Source organism: Semicossyphus pulcher, unplaced genomic scaffold (genome assembly GCF_022749685.1).
Source record: "Semicossyphus pulcher isolate SPU_LCO1_2020_fin unplaced genomic scaffold, fSemPul1.0.p SCAF_12, whole genome shotgun sequence".
Classification (NCBI taxonomy): Eukaryota; Metazoa; Chordata; class Actinopteri; order Labriformes; family Labridae; genus Semicossyphus; species Semicossyphus pulcher.
Window position 1 is genome coordinate 14,703,690 of NW_027211626.1, and position 19,939 is coordinate 14,723,628.

General features: G+C 39.2%; 2 protein-coding genes across 2 annotated transcripts; both read left to right on the forward strand.

Annotated features, from left to right (window-relative positions):
- Window positions 1-408: 408 nt before the first annotated feature.
- On the forward strand, window positions 409-7,053 carry LOC138588207 (cytochrome P450 3A40-like). The gene is made up of 13 exons (XM_069658149.1): window positions 409-507; window positions 618-711; window positions 949-1,001; window positions 1,484-1,583; window positions 2,092-2,205; window positions 2,413-2,495; window positions 3,491-3,633; window positions 3,740-3,864; window positions 4,456-4,540; window positions 5,076-5,236; window positions 5,326-5,552; window positions 6,423-6,585; window positions 6,669-7,053. Exons 1-13 carry the CDS (start codon window positions 437-439, stop codon window positions 6,741-6,743), a joined length of 1,494 nt encoding a protein of 497 aa, XP_069514250.1. The 5' UTR covers window positions 409-436; the 3' UTR covers window positions 6,744-7,053.
- Window positions 7,054-8,131: 1,078 nt separating this feature from the next.
- Window positions 8,132-18,639, forward strand: LOC138588189 (cytochrome P450 3A30-like). Its single transcript, XM_069658114.1, has 13 exons — window positions 8,132-8,219; window positions 8,332-8,425; window positions 8,680-8,732; window positions 10,781-10,880; window positions 11,552-11,665; window positions 11,868-11,953; window positions 13,355-13,497; window positions 13,604-13,728; window positions 14,252-14,336; window positions 14,660-14,820; window positions 15,562-15,794; window positions 17,986-18,148; window positions 18,222-18,639. Exons 1-13 carry the CDS (start codon window positions 8,149-8,151, stop codon window positions 18,294-18,296), a joined length of 1,503 nt encoding a protein of 500 aa, XP_069514215.1. The 5' UTR covers window positions 8,132-8,148; the 3' UTR covers window positions 18,297-18,639.
- The last annotated feature ends 1,300 nt before the right edge of the window (window positions 18,640-19,939 follow it).

Sequence of the window (19,939 nt, forward strand, 5' to 3'; positions counted from 1 at the left end):
TCAGTTTTCTTATCCGGTTTATCTACGGTGCAGGAGAAGGCTCAAGCAAGATCTGTCACTGTTTGCGCCATCAATAATTGTAGTTCATCGTTACAGATAGGGAGACTTTTGTAACTGTATTCCAGCCTCTTAACGAAAAAAGTATGAGATTAGGAATTTTATTTTTGTGTGTTGTAATATATCGGGTAAAGACTGCGATACTTTCAACTCTTTTAACTTCTTCCTGTTTACGTCTAGTCGTATGCTGCATTCATGTGCACGTCGGATGGCCCCGACACTGGTCCTTCCTGTATTATATATTAACCAATCATTTCCTGGAGCTCGCAACTAAGCCCCGCCCACTAAGGGGCAGATAAGGTAACTTGTTTCCCACCACAGCTCCTCAGTTTTCGTGAAGCATAGTTTGTGTAGAGCTCTCCCTCGGTAGACAGTCAAAATGTTTCTCTTTGACTTGTTTTCAGCAACCACCTGGACTTTGCTGGCTCTCTCTTTCACGCTGTTATTATTGTGAGTAACAAGTGTCAAATTATGTTTTCAAACTTGTGATTTTATGAAGCTTATCCACTGCCCTACAATGACGACTATTGTAAGAGGTAAATATCTTTTTTTTAATACAGGTATGGCATTTGGCCATATAGTATTTTCAAAAAAATGGGAGTAAGAGGACCAAGGCCAATGCCTTTTATTGGAACAATGCATCACTTGAGGAAGGTAAGGTACACACATTAACAAATTCTTAGACACTGTTTTGTAAGGAGTGGACTGGTCACTTTAGATAATTATGAGGCTGTTTTAATGACCATATCTCGTGAGAATACATAACTCAGCAGTCTCAGTGACAATGCATGAAACTAATTGCCTGAGTTATCTTTGTGCTTTATGAGCACGTCTGTGGGAACCTTTAACATTTTAACCCCTTTAAACAACTTTTTATTATATTTTCTGTAGGGAGTAGCTGCTTTTGACCGTGAGTGCCAAATGAAATATGGAGATGTGTGGGGGTGAGTTGTTACTTCATCTTTAATTTCCCAGTTTGGGATCAATAAGGTACATCTATCTATCTATCTATCTAAAAGCTAAGTCATACAGGTGACAGTAATGGTGGGAGAAGTACTCTGATCCCTAATTTAGGGCAGGAGAGAGAAAATAGCCTTAAAAACAACTATACTATTTTCCTTTAAAATGTAATATTGCATATATATTTTCTTTGGGCTTTAAAGCTCCTGTGAGGAACTTTCGGTTTGTGTCGACACCTGTGGATAAAGCAGTACTTCTTATCTCTTTGTTAACTTATGTCCTGTATATGCTTAGATGGTGGTTTTTAACAAAAAATCTCATCCTGCTTCCTTTAATAGTCATATGTATGACTCCACCATTTAGGTTTATGTTGGCTACATGAAGTATTTAATTCTGTCTTTCAGTTTATACAGATGCTTAATAAAATATTAATGTTTAATTAATGTCGTGTTGTGTTTTTGTGCAGATTGTTTGATGGACGAACACCAGCCTTAATGGTGTCAGACCCTGAGATGATTAAAACTGTGTTGGTGAAGGAGTGCTACTCAGTGTTTACCAACCGCCGGGTAAGAGACTTGTGTGGTTGCATGCTGTTGTACAACAGAGAGGATGAAATCCAGCATTTCGTGTTCAATGAGTCAGTGTTTTTTTTGGTATAGCAAATTGCATCTCTCTGGGTAATCCCATGCAACACTGTGCAGTGAAGGCAGGGCATGTTAAAACACGAGGCCATGATGCAAGATGAACAAAAGTGGACAAATACAAAGACAAATACTTTTTTACGTTCACAAACGTTTTGAATTATCACTTCTTTTGCTGAAACGAAAGGAATAAAAAAGGCCAGAAATGTGTCTTCTCACAGAACATGTTATCGCATAGGTTGTGGTGTGTTTTGTTCATCCATAGATATTCAAAACATATTTTTTTTAAAAACAGGAAGTTCAAAGGACGTTCAGTTCTTGTAAAGTATGATGATTCGGCCCTGAGCCGACAAAATCAGCTGTATGATCTGAGAAGGAGAAATGGTCCAGGACGCAAACTCTTCAGTGTCATAATCTGTACTAATGTTCACAGGAAAATCAACTGACAGGACCTTTAGAGGACGCAATAACATCAGTTAAAGACGAAAAGTGGAAAAGAATTCGAAGCAGTTTATCACCATGCTTCACCACTGGAAGACTGAAACAGGTCGGTATCTTTTCTGAGCTCTCTGACCACTTCTGTAATCTGCCTATGGGTGTGCAGTGATACAAATACATTCACCTAAGCCTGCAATAAACATCTACATACAGTATATGCATCTCCAGTCTACATGGATTTAGGATAAGTCAGATTTAATGATACAATATAAATGTACAGTACAATGTCAATTAACACCACTCTTCTCTTTTGAAGGTTTTTCCCCTCGTTGCTCGCTACGCAGACCGACTTGTTGAAAAAGTAAAACAAAATGTGAATGAATCCGTCGACATCAAACAGTATGTTTATCTGTATTTATTATTTTATGTTTATTTGTGTAGGGACGAGTTTGTTATATGTAAATCAATGCCACACACCACAGCATTTATTGACTTAATTGATTTGCAATGCCCCTCCCTATAATCAGCCTTAGAATGCATAAAGATTACTTTAAGATTAGAAAATTTCATAAAGTCATCAAAACTTAAAATATTTAGTTTTTTTTCAGCATTGCAATAATGTGATTTTGTGGACGCAATTACTTCCAAAATTGCAAAATATCATGAAGTGCATTAAAGATTTAACAGCATGAAGCCACTGTCAGTCAAAGCTGGTGTTCTCTGTAATCGATAGAAGCAATAATATTTGAAATTCTCGCCATAGCTGTGGAGAAAGTTGTACAAACAGCTCGTGGTTTTGCCCATTCTACAATCCTACAACACCCAGAGTGCATTGCGCCCCTCCCTCTGAAAGGAGCGGCCCAGCGAGAGACGCTGAAGTGAATTACTACCGTTTCGCTGCAGGCAACGGCTCAGAGCGGTACAGAATCTGAAATGCGACGAGAATATACCAATGGATCATGTAAAAATGTTTCAGGTCTGCAGTCTACATTTCAAACCTGACAAATTTGAACGAGACATGACATCAGAGGCGGGCATCCTAGATTTAGAAAGTGTAGTTTAGCGAGCGCCTTGGCCTCCACCAGATGGCGCGTTTTTCGTAGTCTGGAGGAGGTTTTTCCAGGGCCCATTGGAGAAGCGGATAGGCCCTTTAATATTTAGACATGAGTTCTCATAAGATGCTGTATACTGCAAGTAATTTGACTGCTGTGTGGAAACTGGCGTTCAACCTGATAAGTATATGACTGTATCATCAGCACACAGCAGAACGTGAAAGTCTGAAAATGTGGCAAATACATGCCAATTACATGCCAGTATAAAAGTTTGTCATAAATAAATAAATAGACATGGTAGCTTTTAATCCACATTTGCACCATGTCTATTTTCTGCTCTAGATTCGTGGGACCTTACAGTTTGGATGTTGTGACCAGTGTGTCTTTCGGTGTCGAGGCAGACTCCATAAACAATCCAGAAGACCCACTCATCGTTCATCTCAAAAAGATTATGAACTTCAGGTTTTGGCCTCTTTTATTAACAAGTAAGTACTCCTTTCACCTCTGTTAGAGGCAGAGATCATTTGATTATGGGAGCATATTGGTGTCACTGTTATGCAAATCTTTAACAACCCTCTGGTCCCCTTTCAGTGATATTTCCCTTTGGTGCCCGTCTGCTGAAGCTCCTCAATGTTGAAATGATGCCCAGGCTCAGTGTGGATTTTTTCTACAACATCATCAAGAGATTTAAAGTCCAGCATCAATCTGAAAAATCAGTAAGCCATTCATATCTACAAGTGAAAAAACACATTTTCATATGAATTAATTGACATTTTGGGAAATGGGCTTTTTGCCTGCCTGCCACGTCAAAAAAGATATGACGTGTTAATTAGTGAGCTGTAAAGGAGACTGTAGGTAGATATGTTTTACCAATAGACAGATCCAGGCTAGTTTTTTCCTCAACTTCTAGTATTAATGCTATGCTATGCTATGCTATGCTATGCTATGCTATGCTAAGCCCACCCACCTCGCTTTATATTCAATGTCCCATCATGAACGTTTTACAAATATTCTCATCAAACTCTTGTAGTGAATAACATAGACTGTACTGACGTCACCCATTAGAATGTGGACTGCTGTATTGAGGCGTCAGATTGGTTAATTAGGCCGTTATCATCCCGTTTTTTGAAGCCAAAAGTGACAATATTTGGACTTGAGGGGGGAGCTGGTGAGAGGTGAGGAGTTAGCAAAAGCTCCCACTTAACCTATCCACTCGGCCGTACCCCATTTTGAGAGTTAGTGGTCATCTTATCCTGATCACTTACGCAATTTTAATTTAATGTTGAATGTTCTCTGTGCTTAACTAGCTCCGAGCAGATTTCCTGCAGGTGATGGTTCAGAACGAGATCCCAGATTCAGAGGTTAAGAACGAACAAGAGCAGCCAAGTAAAGGTACGTTTGCACCATGGTAGTGATTCAGACTCTCCTCTTAAAATGTATCTGCACTCTGAAATGCAAATGAGTCTGCACATGGGGTGATGCTTCTTTGCTAAACAAGATCACTGAAGATTGAAGGTTATTGCTCCTTCAATTTGAGATTTGCTGCTTCTCTTCTTTTTATATCACTGTAAACTGAATACCTCTGGTCTTGAAATAATTGGCCAGACAAACAATCTGATCTGAAGACATACCAATTAACTAAAGAAGTTGTGACAGGCTACTTTCAATGTTTTTTGATATTTTGTTGATAAAACTTATAAGGTTAAGATTAAGATTTAAATGCATTGAACGTATCCTCATGTCTGCGAAGAATAAACACCACTCAGTAATATGGAGCCCCAATCTAAACAGCTGTCATTCACATCGTGTAGCTTAAAAGTAAATGCACTAAATGTGTTAGATATGAAATTAAATGTCAAAATGTCTCAGCTTAGGAACAAAGTTTTCTAGCTGTTATGTTTGTAAACCTGTTTGTGTTTTCTCGCAGGTTTGACTGAACATGAGATCCTCTCCCAGGCCTTCATCTTTATCTTTGGTGGCTATGAGACCACCAGTGTCACTCTAAGCTTCATCCTTCACAACCTGGCCACCAACCCGGATGCCATGCAGACCCTGCAGGGAGAAATCGATGCCAACCTACCGAAAGATGTATTGTAGTTTTGCATGAGATGCGTTGCCAACTTTTGAATAGCTGACACATTTTGTATTTGATTCCTCCTGTTACTTTTTTCCTCCAGGCTCCTGTGTCATATGAGGATCTGGTCGGCCTAGAGTACCTGGACCATGTTATAAATGAGTCAATGCGCTTTCTTCCCCCTGCACCTCGGCTTGAGAGGATGTGCAAGAAAACCATCCAGGTCCACGGACTTAACATCCCTGAAGGCACTCTTGTTGGGATTCCTGTGCACACGTTACACATGGACCCACGCTTTTGGAGTTCACCTGAGAAGTTCAGACCAGAGAGGTAAATGTACATAAAGCTTTGATTCTTAACATTATTGAACCTGTGCGAGAAACCACAAGAAAAAGTTATAACCTTAATTTGGCACTTAGTGAATAAAGCCACACTATGTTACTTTTGACAAATCAATGTCACTACAGAATCCTTTTCGTAGCTTTTCCTGTAGAGGTTCAAATTTCCATTTTTACTGACCACTTCTCATCTATTGTGGCCTTAAAGTTGAGACCTTGTTCTTGACCTTGACAAAGCAGCTGACTAAATGTTTACAGCGAACACAAGTTATATAACAGGATAAAGTTAAATGCTAAAACATAGGGTAATAGCAATAATATCTATCCAAAGTTTGCTAACATTAACACCAGAGACTGCTGGTCATACCGGACCAAGAACGACTGTAGCAGGTAAACCTCTCAATATAGATGGACATAAGCATTTTATCACTGATGAACTCAACTTTTGTTTTGTAAAAGAATTCAAGTGTTAAACCATCTTTCATAAGTGTGGACCAGTACTGTGACTTACTTTACTGTGTGGCTTATTGCAACTGAAACCACTATAGTGACATTCATACTGGAAGAGAAATAAGTATCTTTGCTGCTCAGTGCTTGATGTAGGTATTCAATACAATGTTATGAGCATAGTGACCCTGTACTTTAAGTTTGAATTCATTTTGTAAATATTAAAATTAGAAAAAAATGTTCAGGCATCAGTAAACTGACAGGTCTGTGGTAGCCAGTGTCTTTTTGCCTGATTTTAAATACTATATTTGATAAAACAGTGTATGATGGCTTTAAGAGCCTGTTCAAGCCTGCATAGCTGTGCTCTCTCAGCAGCAACTTCATGATCTATCTGTGTGCCTGTGTGTGTGTGCAGGTTCAGTAAAGACAGCGGGGAAGAGGTGAACCCCTACGCCTTCATGCCATTTGGACTTGGCCCTCGTAACTGCGTCGGGATGCGCTACGCTCTCCTCACTCTGAAGATGGTTATTGTCCGTCTCCTGCAGAGTTACACTTTGGAAACATGCAAAGACACCTTGGTAAGAGTTTATTCACATGCGCATTCAGACTTCATTCTTCACTGCTGTCATGTCTCTGATGTTATTCACCTTTCTTCCTTCAGATTCCTCTGGAGCTTGACTGGAAGTTTCAGCCATTAAAGCCAATAAAGCTCAATTTCGTCCCCAGACAGCAGTAGTGCAAGAGGGAGCATTTCACAATATACCACGCTTCAACATTTCCTGTTCCTGTTGGGGCATCCTCTGGCAGGGTGACATTTCAAGTGTGTACCCTGTGATTTATACTACTGCAGCTCATACTCAGTGTTGATTTTTCTTGCAATGTAAATGAATCAAATGTATGCTCTTTTATTAACTTTTCCACTTTTTTAGAAATCGCGTTCAACTGAATTTTGAATGTTTGTAAAAGCACATAACTTTACTATATATGATTAAAAAAACATGAATTCACTTACTAATGCTGTTCATGATGCACCTTTGATTTTTATCATAAATATATAATGGAAGGACAATGAATTTCTTTTTAATGTCAATTAACTCCTTCAAGACTGAAACATATCCTACATCCTAACATCTAGCCTATCCTAACATAAGCCTCTGGTCATAAACACTTAAACCCCAGTAGTTGCTGTAGCTCTGGCATTGATCGGTATTTGTCTCCCCCTTGTGGCTGGTCAGCTTCACCAAAGAAACACCTGCAACCAACTTTATTTGAACTATGATCTTATTCCATCCATCCATGATACGCATATACCGCTTATCCTGTCCAGGGTCGCGGGTGTGCTGGATCCTAATCCCAACTGTCATTGGGCAAGAGGCGGGGTACACTCTGGACTGATCGCCAGCCAGTCACAGGGCTGACAGATAGATAGTGTCCACATAATATCGTGAAGTCCTCGCAAAAGCTTGGGTTTTGTTCACCAACATCTCGTCTACATGTCGAGTCAAAATGTGACCCTCAAAGTACAGTGCTAGCGTGTGTGAACTCATGTTTGCTAGCATTAGCCAAGTTGACGTGCAACTTAATACTAGTTTAATTGTAGCCTACGTTTCAGTATTTCTGGGTTATCTACGGTGCAGGAGACGGGTCAAGCATCTCCTGTCAGTGTTTCCGCGATCAATAATTGTTGTTGTAAAACACCAAACACCATGTTATACATTTCTTAAAATCTGATTGATTATAAATAAATAAATTGTTTACTTTGAATTAACGTTTGTATCTCAAGTCCAAGGTTGCAGAGAAAAAGAAAAGTAAAATTAGATAAAGTGGAGTTGTGTGTTATATAAAGATAGAGTTTCCTTTTCTAGTTGAGGTAATTAAATGTAATGGTTTCTTGTCTTCTAAACTCATAAAGCAATACAGTAATATGGTTATAGTTAAAGCAGAGGTCCTCTGTGCCTGTAGTCCCACCCAGGTTGATAATAGAAACAGAAACCACTGGTCCTTTCTATAATAACCAATAATTTCCTGGAGCTCGTCTCTGAGCCCCGCCCACTGAGGGGCAGATAAGCTTACTAGTTTCCCACTTCTCATTTTTCACGAAGAATAGTTTGTGTTCAGCTCTCCCTCGGTAAACAGTCAAAATGTTTCTCTTTGACTTGTTTTCAGCAACCACCTGGACTTTGCTGGCTCTCTTTTTCACACTGTTATTGCTGTGAGTAGCAACGGTCAAATTATGTTGTCAAACAATTTTATTAAGCTTATCCACTGCCTTACAATGACAAATATTTATTGTAACAAGTAAAAATCATTTTTTTATAATGCAGGTATGGCATTTGGCCATATAGGTTTTTCAAAAAAATGGGAGTACAAGGACCAAGGCCAATGCCTTTTATTGGAACGATGCATCACTTGAGGAAGGTAAGGCACACACAAATTCTTAGACACTGTTATGTAAGGAGTGGACTGATAAGATAATTATGAGGCTGTTTTAATGACCATATCTTGTGTAAAAAAGTGGACAATGAAAGCCTCCTTAAAAAATACATAACTCAGCAGTCTGGGTGGCCTGCCTGAAACTAATTGCCGGAGTTATCTTTACACTTTATGAGCGTAACTGTGTGAACCTTTAACATTTTAACATCTTTAAACAACTTTTATTATATTTTCTGCAGGGACTGATTGCTTTTGACCGTGAGTGCCAAAACAAGTACGGAGATGTGTGGGGGTGAGTTGTTACTTCCTATTTAAAAGCTAAGTCCTACAGGTTACAGCACTGGTGGGAGAAGTACTCTGACCCTACTTACATGAGATGCTAAACGGGGCAGGAGAGAGAAAAAAGCATATTTATTCCCTTTAGACTTTAATGATTTTGATGGAAACATAAAAAACAGGCCCAAAATTAGCCAAGAAGTTGAAAACAGCTATATACACCAGTAATTACATCCGTCAAATTAATGAAGTAAAGTAGAAAGAATAATATTAGACTATAAGATATAAATACATACAAGTACCTCAAAATCGTACTTAAATATAAATGCTTAGAAACTTAGCAGCACTGAATGAAATACTGTTGTTTGATGTATTTCAAGATTAGATTCTTAAAATGGGTTTAAGATTAATCGTTTATTAGTTAGTTTGTAGTCACGACTTGACTCGAGGTACAATTTCTATCATGTTCTTCAAGAAATAAAATGAATCTTTCTTCCTGCACATTTTGAGTAGCTTTTTATAATACTGATTTACACTACTCACAAAAAGTTAGGGATATTTGGCTTTCGGGTGAAATGTATGGAAAATGTAAAAAGTTCACGCTACAGTGGTATTGTATCATGAAAGTAGGGCATTTAAGTAGAAGCATGCACTGGTGATTTCCTCATCCCAAACAATTTATTGAAACAAAAGCCAACAACAGTGGTGGGTATACCACAACAAAAAATGTCATTGTCTCAATAACTTGTCATGTGCCCTTGAGCATCAATTACACCTTGACAACGACGTCTCATGCTGTTCACAAGTCGACTTATTGTCTGCTGAGGCATGGCATCCCACTCTTCTTGAAGGGCGGCCCTCAGGTCATTGAGGTTCTGGGGTACAGAGTTACAAGCCTCTACACGGCGACTCAGCTGGTCCCATAGGTTTTCTATGGGATTCAGGTCTGGAGAAAGTGCAGGCCACTCCATTTGAGGTACCCCAGTCTCCAGTAGCCGTTCCCTAATGATGCGACATTGATGAGCTGGAGCATTGTCGTCCAGGAAGATGAAATTAGGCCTGTGTTTTTCATGCAGGGGCACAATGACTGGATTAATGATGTTATTCAGGTAGCATAGGCTTGTCAATGTACCATTCACAAAGTGTAGGGCAGTTCTGTATTGACTAGACACACCTGCCCACACTGAAACACCACCACCGGTGTCGTCTTGGACTCATGATGTCAAAATGTGAACAGCATGATGAGGAGGACTGTTTAAATACCATTTCTAATTGAACCAGGAAATGTATTGGTCGATTCGTGGTTCAAACACCTGTTGTGAATTTTGCTGTTAAGCTCCAGAAAGTTGTGCAGAAAGTACTGAAACATTGAACTGTTAGACATGTGCATTCAAGAGTTTAGAGAAGGTCACATTGAGTTCACCTGCAAGGGTTATCGTGCATTTTAGGTTCATCCTGAAATTTCACTCGAAAGCTGAATATCCCTAACTTTTTGTGAGTAGTGTAAAACCAGTTAAACACATTTAAAAAATATTATTTTGACAAGCAACATATAAAGATGAATAAATTACGAATATTAGATTATATGTTAATTATTTAATTATACTGCCTGAATATATTACACCATTTAGATTTATGTTGGCAACATGAAGTTCACATTTTGTAATTTTTTGAATGAAAGATTTTACACACAACACAAAGGAAATTGAACAAAACAAAATTCACAATAATAAAAATGAAATGAGAAATAATAATAAAAAGAATTAAGCTAAAATAACCACAAGTAGTACATCATCATCACCTCACCCTCCTTAGCTCCTTTCCTAACTAAGCCTCCAATTCCTGCCCCTGTATCCCTTGACCGCCCCTGACCTACCATCACCCATCCCCAAACCTCCCCAGAGAGGAGGAAGAAAACAAAAAACAAAACAAAATCTAATTAAATTAAACAAATGAAGAAAGGGGCGGGAGTTACAGTAAGTTTGTACAGATTTTATCCGTCTTTGAGGTTATACAGATGCTTTATAAAATATGCACGTTTCATCATGTTGTGTTTTTGTGCAGATTGTTTGATGGACGAGCACCATACTTAATGGTGACAGACCCTGAGATGATTAAAATCGTGTTGGTGCAGGAGTGCGACTCAGTGTTTACCAATCGCCGGGTAAGAGACTCGTGTGGTTGCATGCTGTTGTATAGTAGAGGATGAAATCCAGCATTTCATGTTCAATGAGTCAGTGTTCTTCACTGAAACGAAAGGGATAGAAAAGGCATCTAGTTATGCCTCAAGTTTATATCTGATGCAATATCCTATAGTTTAATTGTTGGAGATATGGTTTCAGATATCATGCCGCACACATATTTTCTGAGTCAGAGGGAAAAAACAAGACACAATCTTTACAGTTTCGCAAGTGACACAGTAACCACACCTATCACAAGTGACATCTGTGGGTTGTACATATACAGCCTGGACTAATCGTGCTGAGAAATCGCCTCAGTTGACGAGAAAAACTAAATAGAAAAAAACCCTGAATAAACCTCAACCCAAGATGTTATTTAAATTTCTATCAAGACACTTCTTGAAACACTTCTTCACAGAACATGTTATCACTTGGGTTGTGGTGTGGTTTTGACATCTATAGATATTCAAATCATATTAAAAAAACAGGAAGCTCAGTTCATCTAAAGTGTGATGATTCAGCCCTGAGCTGACAAAATCAGCTGCCTGTTCCGAGAAGGAGAAATGTTGCAGGATACAAACTCTTCTGTTTAGATTAGATTAAGATTTAAACTTAAACATAATCATATATAATCAATCTGTAATAATTTTCACAGGATAATCAATTGGCAGGACCTTTAGCTGATGCAATAACATCAGTTAAAGACGAAAAGTGGAAAAGAATTCGCAGCACCATATCACCATGCTTCACCACTGCAAGACTGAAACAGGTCGGTATCATATCTGAGCTCACTGACCACTTCTGTAATCTGCGTCCTATGACCCATCGCAGCGATACAAATACATTAAGTCTGCATTAAACGTCTACATATATGCATCTACAGTATACATGGATTTAGGATAAGTCAGCATAAATGATACAATATAAATGTACAGTACAATGTCAAATAACACCACTCTTCTCTTTTGAAGGTTTTTCCCCTCGTTGCTCGCTACGCAGACCGACTTGTTGAAAAGCTTGGAGAAAAAAAATTGGGTGAACCTGTCGATGTCAAACAGTATGTTTATCTTTATCTATATGTTATTTTATATTCCTTTGTGTAGGGGTAAGTTTGTAACATGTTAATTAATGCCACACACCTGAGTATTTTTAGCTTAAGCTCATTTGCAATGGCCCTCCCTCTAATCAGCCTGACAGTATATAAAGCTCAACAAAAAAATACACAAGAGACGGCACAAAAAAATACACGAATCAATAAAAACATGCACTGATAGCAATCATTAGAATTCTATTTGTCTATTCTATTCTATTTTTCTCTCACTGGTGCTCTGTGCAGGCCCACTCTTTGAAGCCCGCTGAGGCTGCACTTTGTGACGTCACAAAGTGCAATGTGTAGAAAAAACTGTGTGAAACCTGGCGTTCAGAGTAGAGGTCTACCGGAACCCGAGGACCCGACCCGGGACCCGGACGGGTTCATGATTAAAGTGCTGTGTGTGTGTTTGTTTGCAACAATGTGTCATTCTCATGAGAACGTGAGGTAATTAAAGTGGAAAAAACATACGAGAAAGCAACAATGAGTTTAGTGACGTGTCACGTGACTGCAGGTTCAGAGAAAAATTGAAGCCAAAGCTGGTAATGATGGATACCTTCCTCGCTGATGTGGACAAAAAAGCTAAAAGAAAACAAATATAAAGAGGTAAAACCTCATTTGTGCAAATTGTGGACAAATACGATTAGTAAGCTCAGTTAAGTGTAACACGTGTATGAGCCGCGCATTTGTCATCCGTCTGTGTGACAGCAAGTGGACTTTAATCTGAAATAACTAGTGGATTAGCATTGCAGTTTTTAAACTTTCTTAGCAGAGGATGGATTATATGCACAGCCAGGCACAGGGGAGAATGCTGCGTCACACAGGTAGGACAAAAAGGTTTGTTTTGACAGCTGACTAACGGTAACTGATCCGGTCGGTTTCGCCTGGCTGGGTACGGGTCTGACAAAACTCTGTTCGGGCCCCAGCTTATAAATAATAGACGGGTCCGGGATCAGAGAATCAGTCCAGGTGTGTGTTGATTTGCTGATCATTTGTAGTAAGCTACATAAACATCATACTGGAATCTAATATAAGGGCTGGTATATTTATTTTCTAATACCTTTTCAGTATGCTGCCCATTCATCTTCAGATTTAACTCATTAGCTTCCACTGAGCCCTTGACAAAAAGCTAACTGGCAGTTTTTCTTAATATTTAGACATGAGCTGCTGCTATATACTGTTAGTAATTTGACTGCTGTGTGGAAACTGGCATTCAACCTGATAGATATATGACTGTATCATCGGCATACATCAGAGAATGCTCGTATAAAATGACTGTTTGAATGAATGTCTGAAATGACTGAATGAATGTTTGTCAGAAATAAATAGACATGATAGACATAGACTTTTTTCATTTTTCTGCTCTAGATTCGTGGCACCTTACAGTTTGGATGTTGTGACCAGCGTGTCTTTCGGTGTCGAGGCAGACTCCATAAACAATCCAGAAGACCCACTCATCGTTAATCTCAAGAAGATTATGAACTTCAGGTTTTGGCCTATTTTTTTAACGAGTAAGTACTCCTTTCACCTCTGTTAGAGGCAGAGATCATTTGATTATTAGAGCATATTGGTGTCACTGTTATATAAATCTTTAACAACCCTCTGGTCTCCTTTCAGTGGTGTTTCCCTTTGGTGCCCGTCTGCTGAAGCTCCTCGAAATTGACATTATGCCCAGGCCCAGTTTGGATTATTTCTACAACATCATGAAGAAATTTAAAGACCAGCATCAATGTGAAAAATCAGTAAGCCATTCATATCTACAAGTGAAAAATACATTTGCAGAGAATCATAGGAATTGCTTGACAATTTATTTTCTTTGTTGCCAAAAGTATCAAGATATGACATGTTAATTAGTGAGCTGTAAATGAGACTGTAGGTGGATTTATTTTTATCTGAACACAGATCCAGGCTTTCTGTTTTCCTCAACTTCTTTATGCTAAGCTGAGCTAAACTAAGCTAAGCCCACCCACCTCGGCCGAACTCAAACTCTCTGCAATGTGGACAAAGTGACAACATTTTCCATAAGTAAAAAGAGGTAAAATAATGGTAGAAGAAAATATCGTGGACCAGCAGTTTTTGAACTTCTGCATTTGCTTCAACTTTAAATAAGCATATTTCCAAAAAAGTCCAAATATTCCTTTAAACTTTCAGCTTTTGTGGGTATATGTGAATCTTAATGCATATCATTAACTATGCATGCTAACCTTTTTCTGCTTTGCCAAAATAATATCACCTGAATGTTGAATGTTCTTTGTGCTCATCTAGCTCCGAGCAGACTTCATGCAGGTGATGGTTCAGAACGAGATCCCAGATGCAGAGGTTAAGAACGAACAAGAGCAGCCCAGCAAAGGTACGTTTGTACCATGGCAGTGATTCAGGCTCTACTTAAACTCAATATCTATCAGCACTCTGCACTCTGAAATGCAGAAGAGTCTATACATTGGGTGATGCTTCTTCGTTAAATGCAAAACTGTGTGAATACATGGAAAATATACCCTTATGTCTGCAAAGAACGTAAGACAATCAGTAATACAGCTGTCCTTTGTATCTTTAAGCTCAAGAGTAGATGCACTGTCTTTGTTTGGAGTGAAGATAAATGTCAAAATGTCTCAGCTTAGGAACAAAGTTTTCTAGCTGTTATATTTGTAAACCTCTTTCTGTGTTTTCTTGTAGGTTTGACTGAACATGAGATCCTCTCCCAGACCTTCATCTTCATCTTTGGTGGCTATGAGACCACCAGTGTCACTGTCAGTTTAATCCTTTACAACCTGGCCACAAACCCGGATGCCATGCAGACGCTACAGGAAGAAATCGACAGCAATCTGCCGAATAATGTAAGTAATGAGATAATTTGTGTGTGATTCAAAGCCAACTTTTAAATAGCCGACACACTTTGTATTTAATTCCTCCTAATCTCTACTTACATATTCTACATAGAAATGTACAGGGACATGGTTTTGGTTTCCGTTTAAATTGCGCTTGTAGTCCGAGTAATATGCAGGAAAACTGTGAGGACAGCAAAAGCAGGCAGAATGTAATCCGCCGGTATGACATCCCGGCTCCCATCAGCATCATCTGGCAACGTTTTAGCTTCTTATTAATCTCTATGAAGAGATATCTGCATGTAAGTTCAGCTAACAATCTGTTCTAGATCTAAAATTCAACTTGAGATTAATTTTCTTGACGCTGTGTCACGAAAGCCGTGTAGCATTTAGATTTCCCGACTTCCACAAATGCATCAGATCGATCCGACTTCCGTTCAACAAACGAGCATTTTAACAGTTTTCTTCTCCTCTTGATGACAGACCTGACAAAGCTTGAATTTTTACTTCTTATAAATCTGCTTCGGGATGTTGAAATTTCGGCAAGGGTAAGACCCGTTAATAACAAGTAAACCACAAGAAAACGTTTTCTCTTTCTGTAACAATGCAGCATGCAGAAAAGGAAGTCTTGACAGGAAGTCGATAACAGCTTACTGCCCGGCACGTTCACCGGTGTCCCCAGAGGCTATATGGTCTCAGACTATAGCTGATGAGATCCGAGTTTGAATTCTTCCTAATATCTTTTTTCTCTAGGCTCCTGTTTCATACGAGGATCTGGTTGGCCTTGTGTACCTGGACCATGTCATTAATGAGTCTATGCGTTTTCATCCAACTGCCATCCCACCTCGGCTTGAGAGGGTGTGCAAGAAAACCGTCCAGGTCCACGGACTCAACATCCCTGAAGGCACCATTGTTGGGATTCCTGCGCACACAGTACACATGGACCCACGCTTTTGGAGTTCACCTGAAAAGTTCAGGCCAGAGAGGTAAATGTACAAAAGCTTTCATTACCCACATTAATGAACTCGTGACACTATCATTTTAGTTGCTCCTCTTTCAGATATTCAACTTTCCATTGTAACTGGCCACTTCTCGTCCATTTACACCTGAAAGTTGAAACCTTATTCTTGACCTTTGACACAGTACCATTTTAACAGCGACCACAAGTTATATGACAGGATAATGGTAAATGCTAAGAAACAAAATAGCCCCTGTGATAGGTGCTGCCATCTTGCGATGGTGACGTCATATGGAGCCAGAGACTGCGCAGTAGAGATCCGCGAGTGAAGCGGCCGTAGCCACTTCCGCTAACCCAAACACACACACTTAACTTACCGAAAAAACAGCAAGGATCCTGCACACCGGCGTGTTTAACAGCAGAACAGCTTCTCTGTGTTGGTCTGAGGTTAACGTTCACAGGTATGGAAACTTCAATGATTGATTTAGTGATTGTTTTAGTTACGTTTCCACTCGCGGATCGTCCTCTACTCTGCTCACCCGGAACTGATTGGCTGCAGGAGCAGAACAGAGCTGTCAATCATCATTTTGACAGCATCAAATAACAAATTAAAAATAAACTTGTCAGAAAAATGAACACTTGGACGTAAATCAGCAGGATAAGAACTAGCTATAATGACAGAATCCATGTTTGAGAAAAATTTATCGGGCGTGTATTTTGATTTTATAGTTTGACCCATGTCCCACCTGTTAACACGGAGTATGACCTATACTGCAGCCAGTCAGCAGGAGGCGCCCGAAATGTTTTGGCTTCACTTTTAGGGAGCTGTCATGTCGTCCATCTTTTTATACAGTCTATGTTACAGACCGAGACAGGCTGTAGCAGCTCTGAATATACTGACATAAGTGGGAGTGCATTTTATCATTTCTGAACTCAACTTTAATTGTGCGAAAGAATTAAGGTTTTAAACCTTCTTTAAAAAGTCACATAGACTTGCTTTACTTGTTCCCTTTATGGCTTATTCACCATGTAAAGCCAAAGCTATACAAACAAAGATAACATTTAAAGCTCCCATGAGGAGTTTTTCACTGGTTATGAAACAGACTGACATGAATTCTGCTGACTCTATATGACCTACAAAGGCAAACCAGACCATCAGCAACAAGATTGATTATTTCTATAAAGTCATTTTTAATGCCTGAAACTGCTGGCGGGGGGGTAGGTGTCAGACGAAGAGATTAACTGCACACTGCCTTCAGTCACATTTTCCAGGGCAAACATTTAAAGTAAGTGATACATATGACTATTTAAGAAAGCAGGATAAGATTTCTTCTTAAAAACCACCACTGAAGCATGTACAGGACAAAATCAGCAAGTATGGCTTTGTCCACAGGGGGCGCCAAAATCAACACAAACTGAAAGTCCCTCACAGCAGCTTTAATTTGGCAGTTGTATTCAATATGCTTATAAGTTAAAGGAAAACAGTTTGTTTTACTTCGTGACTTAGTTTACCGTGTGTTTTATTGCGACTAAAACCACTTCAGTGACATTCACGCTAACAGAGAAATCAGCATCTTTCCCGCTCAGTAGGGTTTGGTATCTGTGCCCCTGTGATCCTGTATTGCATGCAGCCAAATACTGCAAGCATTCTTCAATGAAATGTGACATGTGATTGGCACTCTACAACAGCAGCTTCAGCCCAGCTTGAGCGTCGCATTTGTTTCTTTTTCTTTGGATTTTCTTTTTTAAGTTGTATCTGTAGTCAATAATCTTTTCCTTATTTGTTCAGCCATAGTAGTTTACTGTTTCCCCGCAACGTTTACAGAAACCGGAAGTTCAGCTATTTAGCTCCGCCCACCCTCTCTCACAGACCAACCACTGCTGGGTGATGGAAATGCGGCACAGGCTTTAGATTTTTGCTGCGAATGTCGCCACAGACACCTAGTCTGTAATATTATATACTACAAATGCAAAAGCTTTCATCAGTGGGCCATTATCCTCAATCACCATTATAGTGATAGATTCAGGGATAGATAGTGACTTAACAGACATTTGTTTACATGAAAATCTTCAAGATTACTCCTTTTACCAAATAGTGGTGTTATGGCAAAGTAAGTGTTATGAGTTGTTTAGATTTAATTTAACTTGTGTAGAAACACATGAATGTATTATCTAAAGAGTATCTGTGTGTGTGTGTGTGTGTGTGTGTGTGTGTGTAGGTTCAGCAAAGACAGCGGGGAGGAGGTGAACCCCTACGCATTCCTGCCGTTTGGACTCGGCCCTCGTAACTGCATCGGGATGCGCTACGCTCTCCTCACTGTGAAGATGGTTATTGTCCGTCTCCTGCAGAGTTACACTTTGGAAACATGCAAAGACACCTTGGTAAGAGTTTATTCACATGTGTCATTCTTCACTGCTGTCATGTCTCTGATGTTATTTACATTTCTTCCTTCAGATTCCTCTGGAGCTTGACTGGAAAATGCAGCCAACAGAGCCAATAAAGCTCAGTTTCGTCCCCAGACAGCAGTAGTGCAAGGGGGAGCATTTCACAATATACCACGCTTCAACATTTCTTTTTATAGTTACCTCTGGCAGGACGATATTTCAAGTTTGTATCCTGTGATTTATACTACTGCAGCTCACACTCAGTGTTGATTTTTCTTGCAATGTAAATTAATCAAATGTAGGCTTTTATGTCCACTTTTATATAAAACGTCTTGAATGTTTGATTGTATTTATTTTTATTTTTTTTGCAGAAGTACATAACTTTATTTCTTATCTTGAGTTTTTTTTAATCAAAAATATATAATGGAAGGACAATGCTAAATTTAAGACTAGACTAGAAATGTACAATAAATTTATCCAAGCACCCATTTTGTTTTGTCTCTTTGCATGTAGTCCATTCACCATGGTAATGGTATTAGCTTTATAGTGTAATAAAATAATGACTAGATAAGTTGCCTTTGGTCATAACCAGTTACAAACACCACCAACGGCTGTAGCCCTGGCATTGAGCGGCATCTGTCTCCCCCTAGTGGCTGATGAGCTTCACTACAGACACACTTAAACCAACTTCATTTGATGTTATCGACTGAATGCCAATGTTGTGACCAAGTCATCTTTGCTCAAGTCCCAAGTAAGTCTCGAGTCATTTGGTGCTAGTCTCGAGTCATTTTTTCTTGGGCAAGTCGAGTCGAGACCTTACTTAAGGCAAGTCAAGTCACTTTTTTTCCACCCAGGATACCGTACTCTTACCTGTAGTATCCGGTCTTTATAAAGAGAAAAGACAAGGTATTAGTAGCCCGTCTAATTATGATATTGTTGGCCAATTTATATAACCTGTTCTAAAAGTATGACAATGAATTGTATCTGTATTATCTTGGCACAGACGCAGTCATGATGATGGTGTCGTCTGAGGCCGTATTGAGTATTAACGAGTACGACTGTTGAGGCTTCTCTTTGGGAAATACATCAGGTAGCGGGGGGGCCTCTGATGTTGCGTGTTGCCATAGCGAGGAGTTTGACTGACAGCCAGTCATCCAATCACGACAATCGCATACTGGGGAACTTTTTGAGTCATTCAATCATGATTCCCAGTTTGCGCTGCATACAGACTTGATAGTTACAACATTGAATTATATCATTTTATATTGAACAGCTAACATTCAAACTTATGAACACACTCAAGTCATCCGAGTCATCGTGCCTCAGGTCAAGTCTCAAGTCATTTATTTTTTGAAGTTGCAAGTCATCAAAACAGTGACTCGAGTCAACTCGAGTCCACGTCACCAAGTCTCAAGTCCACATCTCTGGTGAATACAATTTAATTTCAGACTAGCATAACTGATAAATATGTTATAAATACAATAAAGACACGTAATAAGAATCACAGGTGTTAAATCTTTCTTTAATAACTTTACAACAGGGTACAAATCAGCTCCACTCCTCTGAAGGCTCTGTGAAAGTTCACTGTAAAACAGCTGTAGTCAGTTTTTCTGGAGTATAAATGACTGAGGTTTCCCAATCTGCTTTCATAGCTCAAACAAGTGAAGCAAACATCCAGGAAACATAAGGAATTTTACTATAATAACATAACTATATTTAATAAAGAATGCGTGTTTGATTTATGAGACATTCATTTAAAAGGTTGGACGCAGGTGACGACTGGTACAG

What these genes read in the sequence shown, in the direction of transcription:
- LOC138588189 (XM_069658114.1), top strand. Translation starts at nt 8,149, where the DNA reads ATGTTTCTCTTTGACTTGTTTTCAGCAACCACCTGGACTTTGCTGGCT. An exon ending in AAGTACGGAGATGTGTGGGG is followed by an intron (nt 8,733 to 10,780) that starts GTGAGTTGTTAC and finishes GTTTTTGTGCAG; the next exon opens with ATTGTTTGATGGACGAGCAC. An exon ending in GAACCTGTCGATGTCAAACA is followed by an intron (nt 11,954 to 13,354) that starts GTATGTTTATCT and finishes TTTCTGCTCTAG; the next exon opens with ATTCGTGGCACCTTACAGTT.
- LOC138588207 (XM_069658149.1), top strand. Translation starts at nt 437, where the DNA reads ATGTTTCTCTTTGACTTGTTTTCAGCAACCACCTGGACTTTGCTGGCT. An exon ending in CCACTGGAAGACTGAAACAG is followed by an intron (nt 2,206 to 2,412) that starts GTCGGTATCTTT and finishes TCTCTTTTGAAG; the next exon opens with GTTTTTCCCCTCGTTGCTCG. An exon ending in GAGAAGTTCAGACCAGAGAG is followed by an intron (nt 5,553 to 6,422) that starts GTAAATGTACAT and finishes GTGTGTGTGCAG; the next exon opens with GTTCAGTAAAGACAGCGGGG.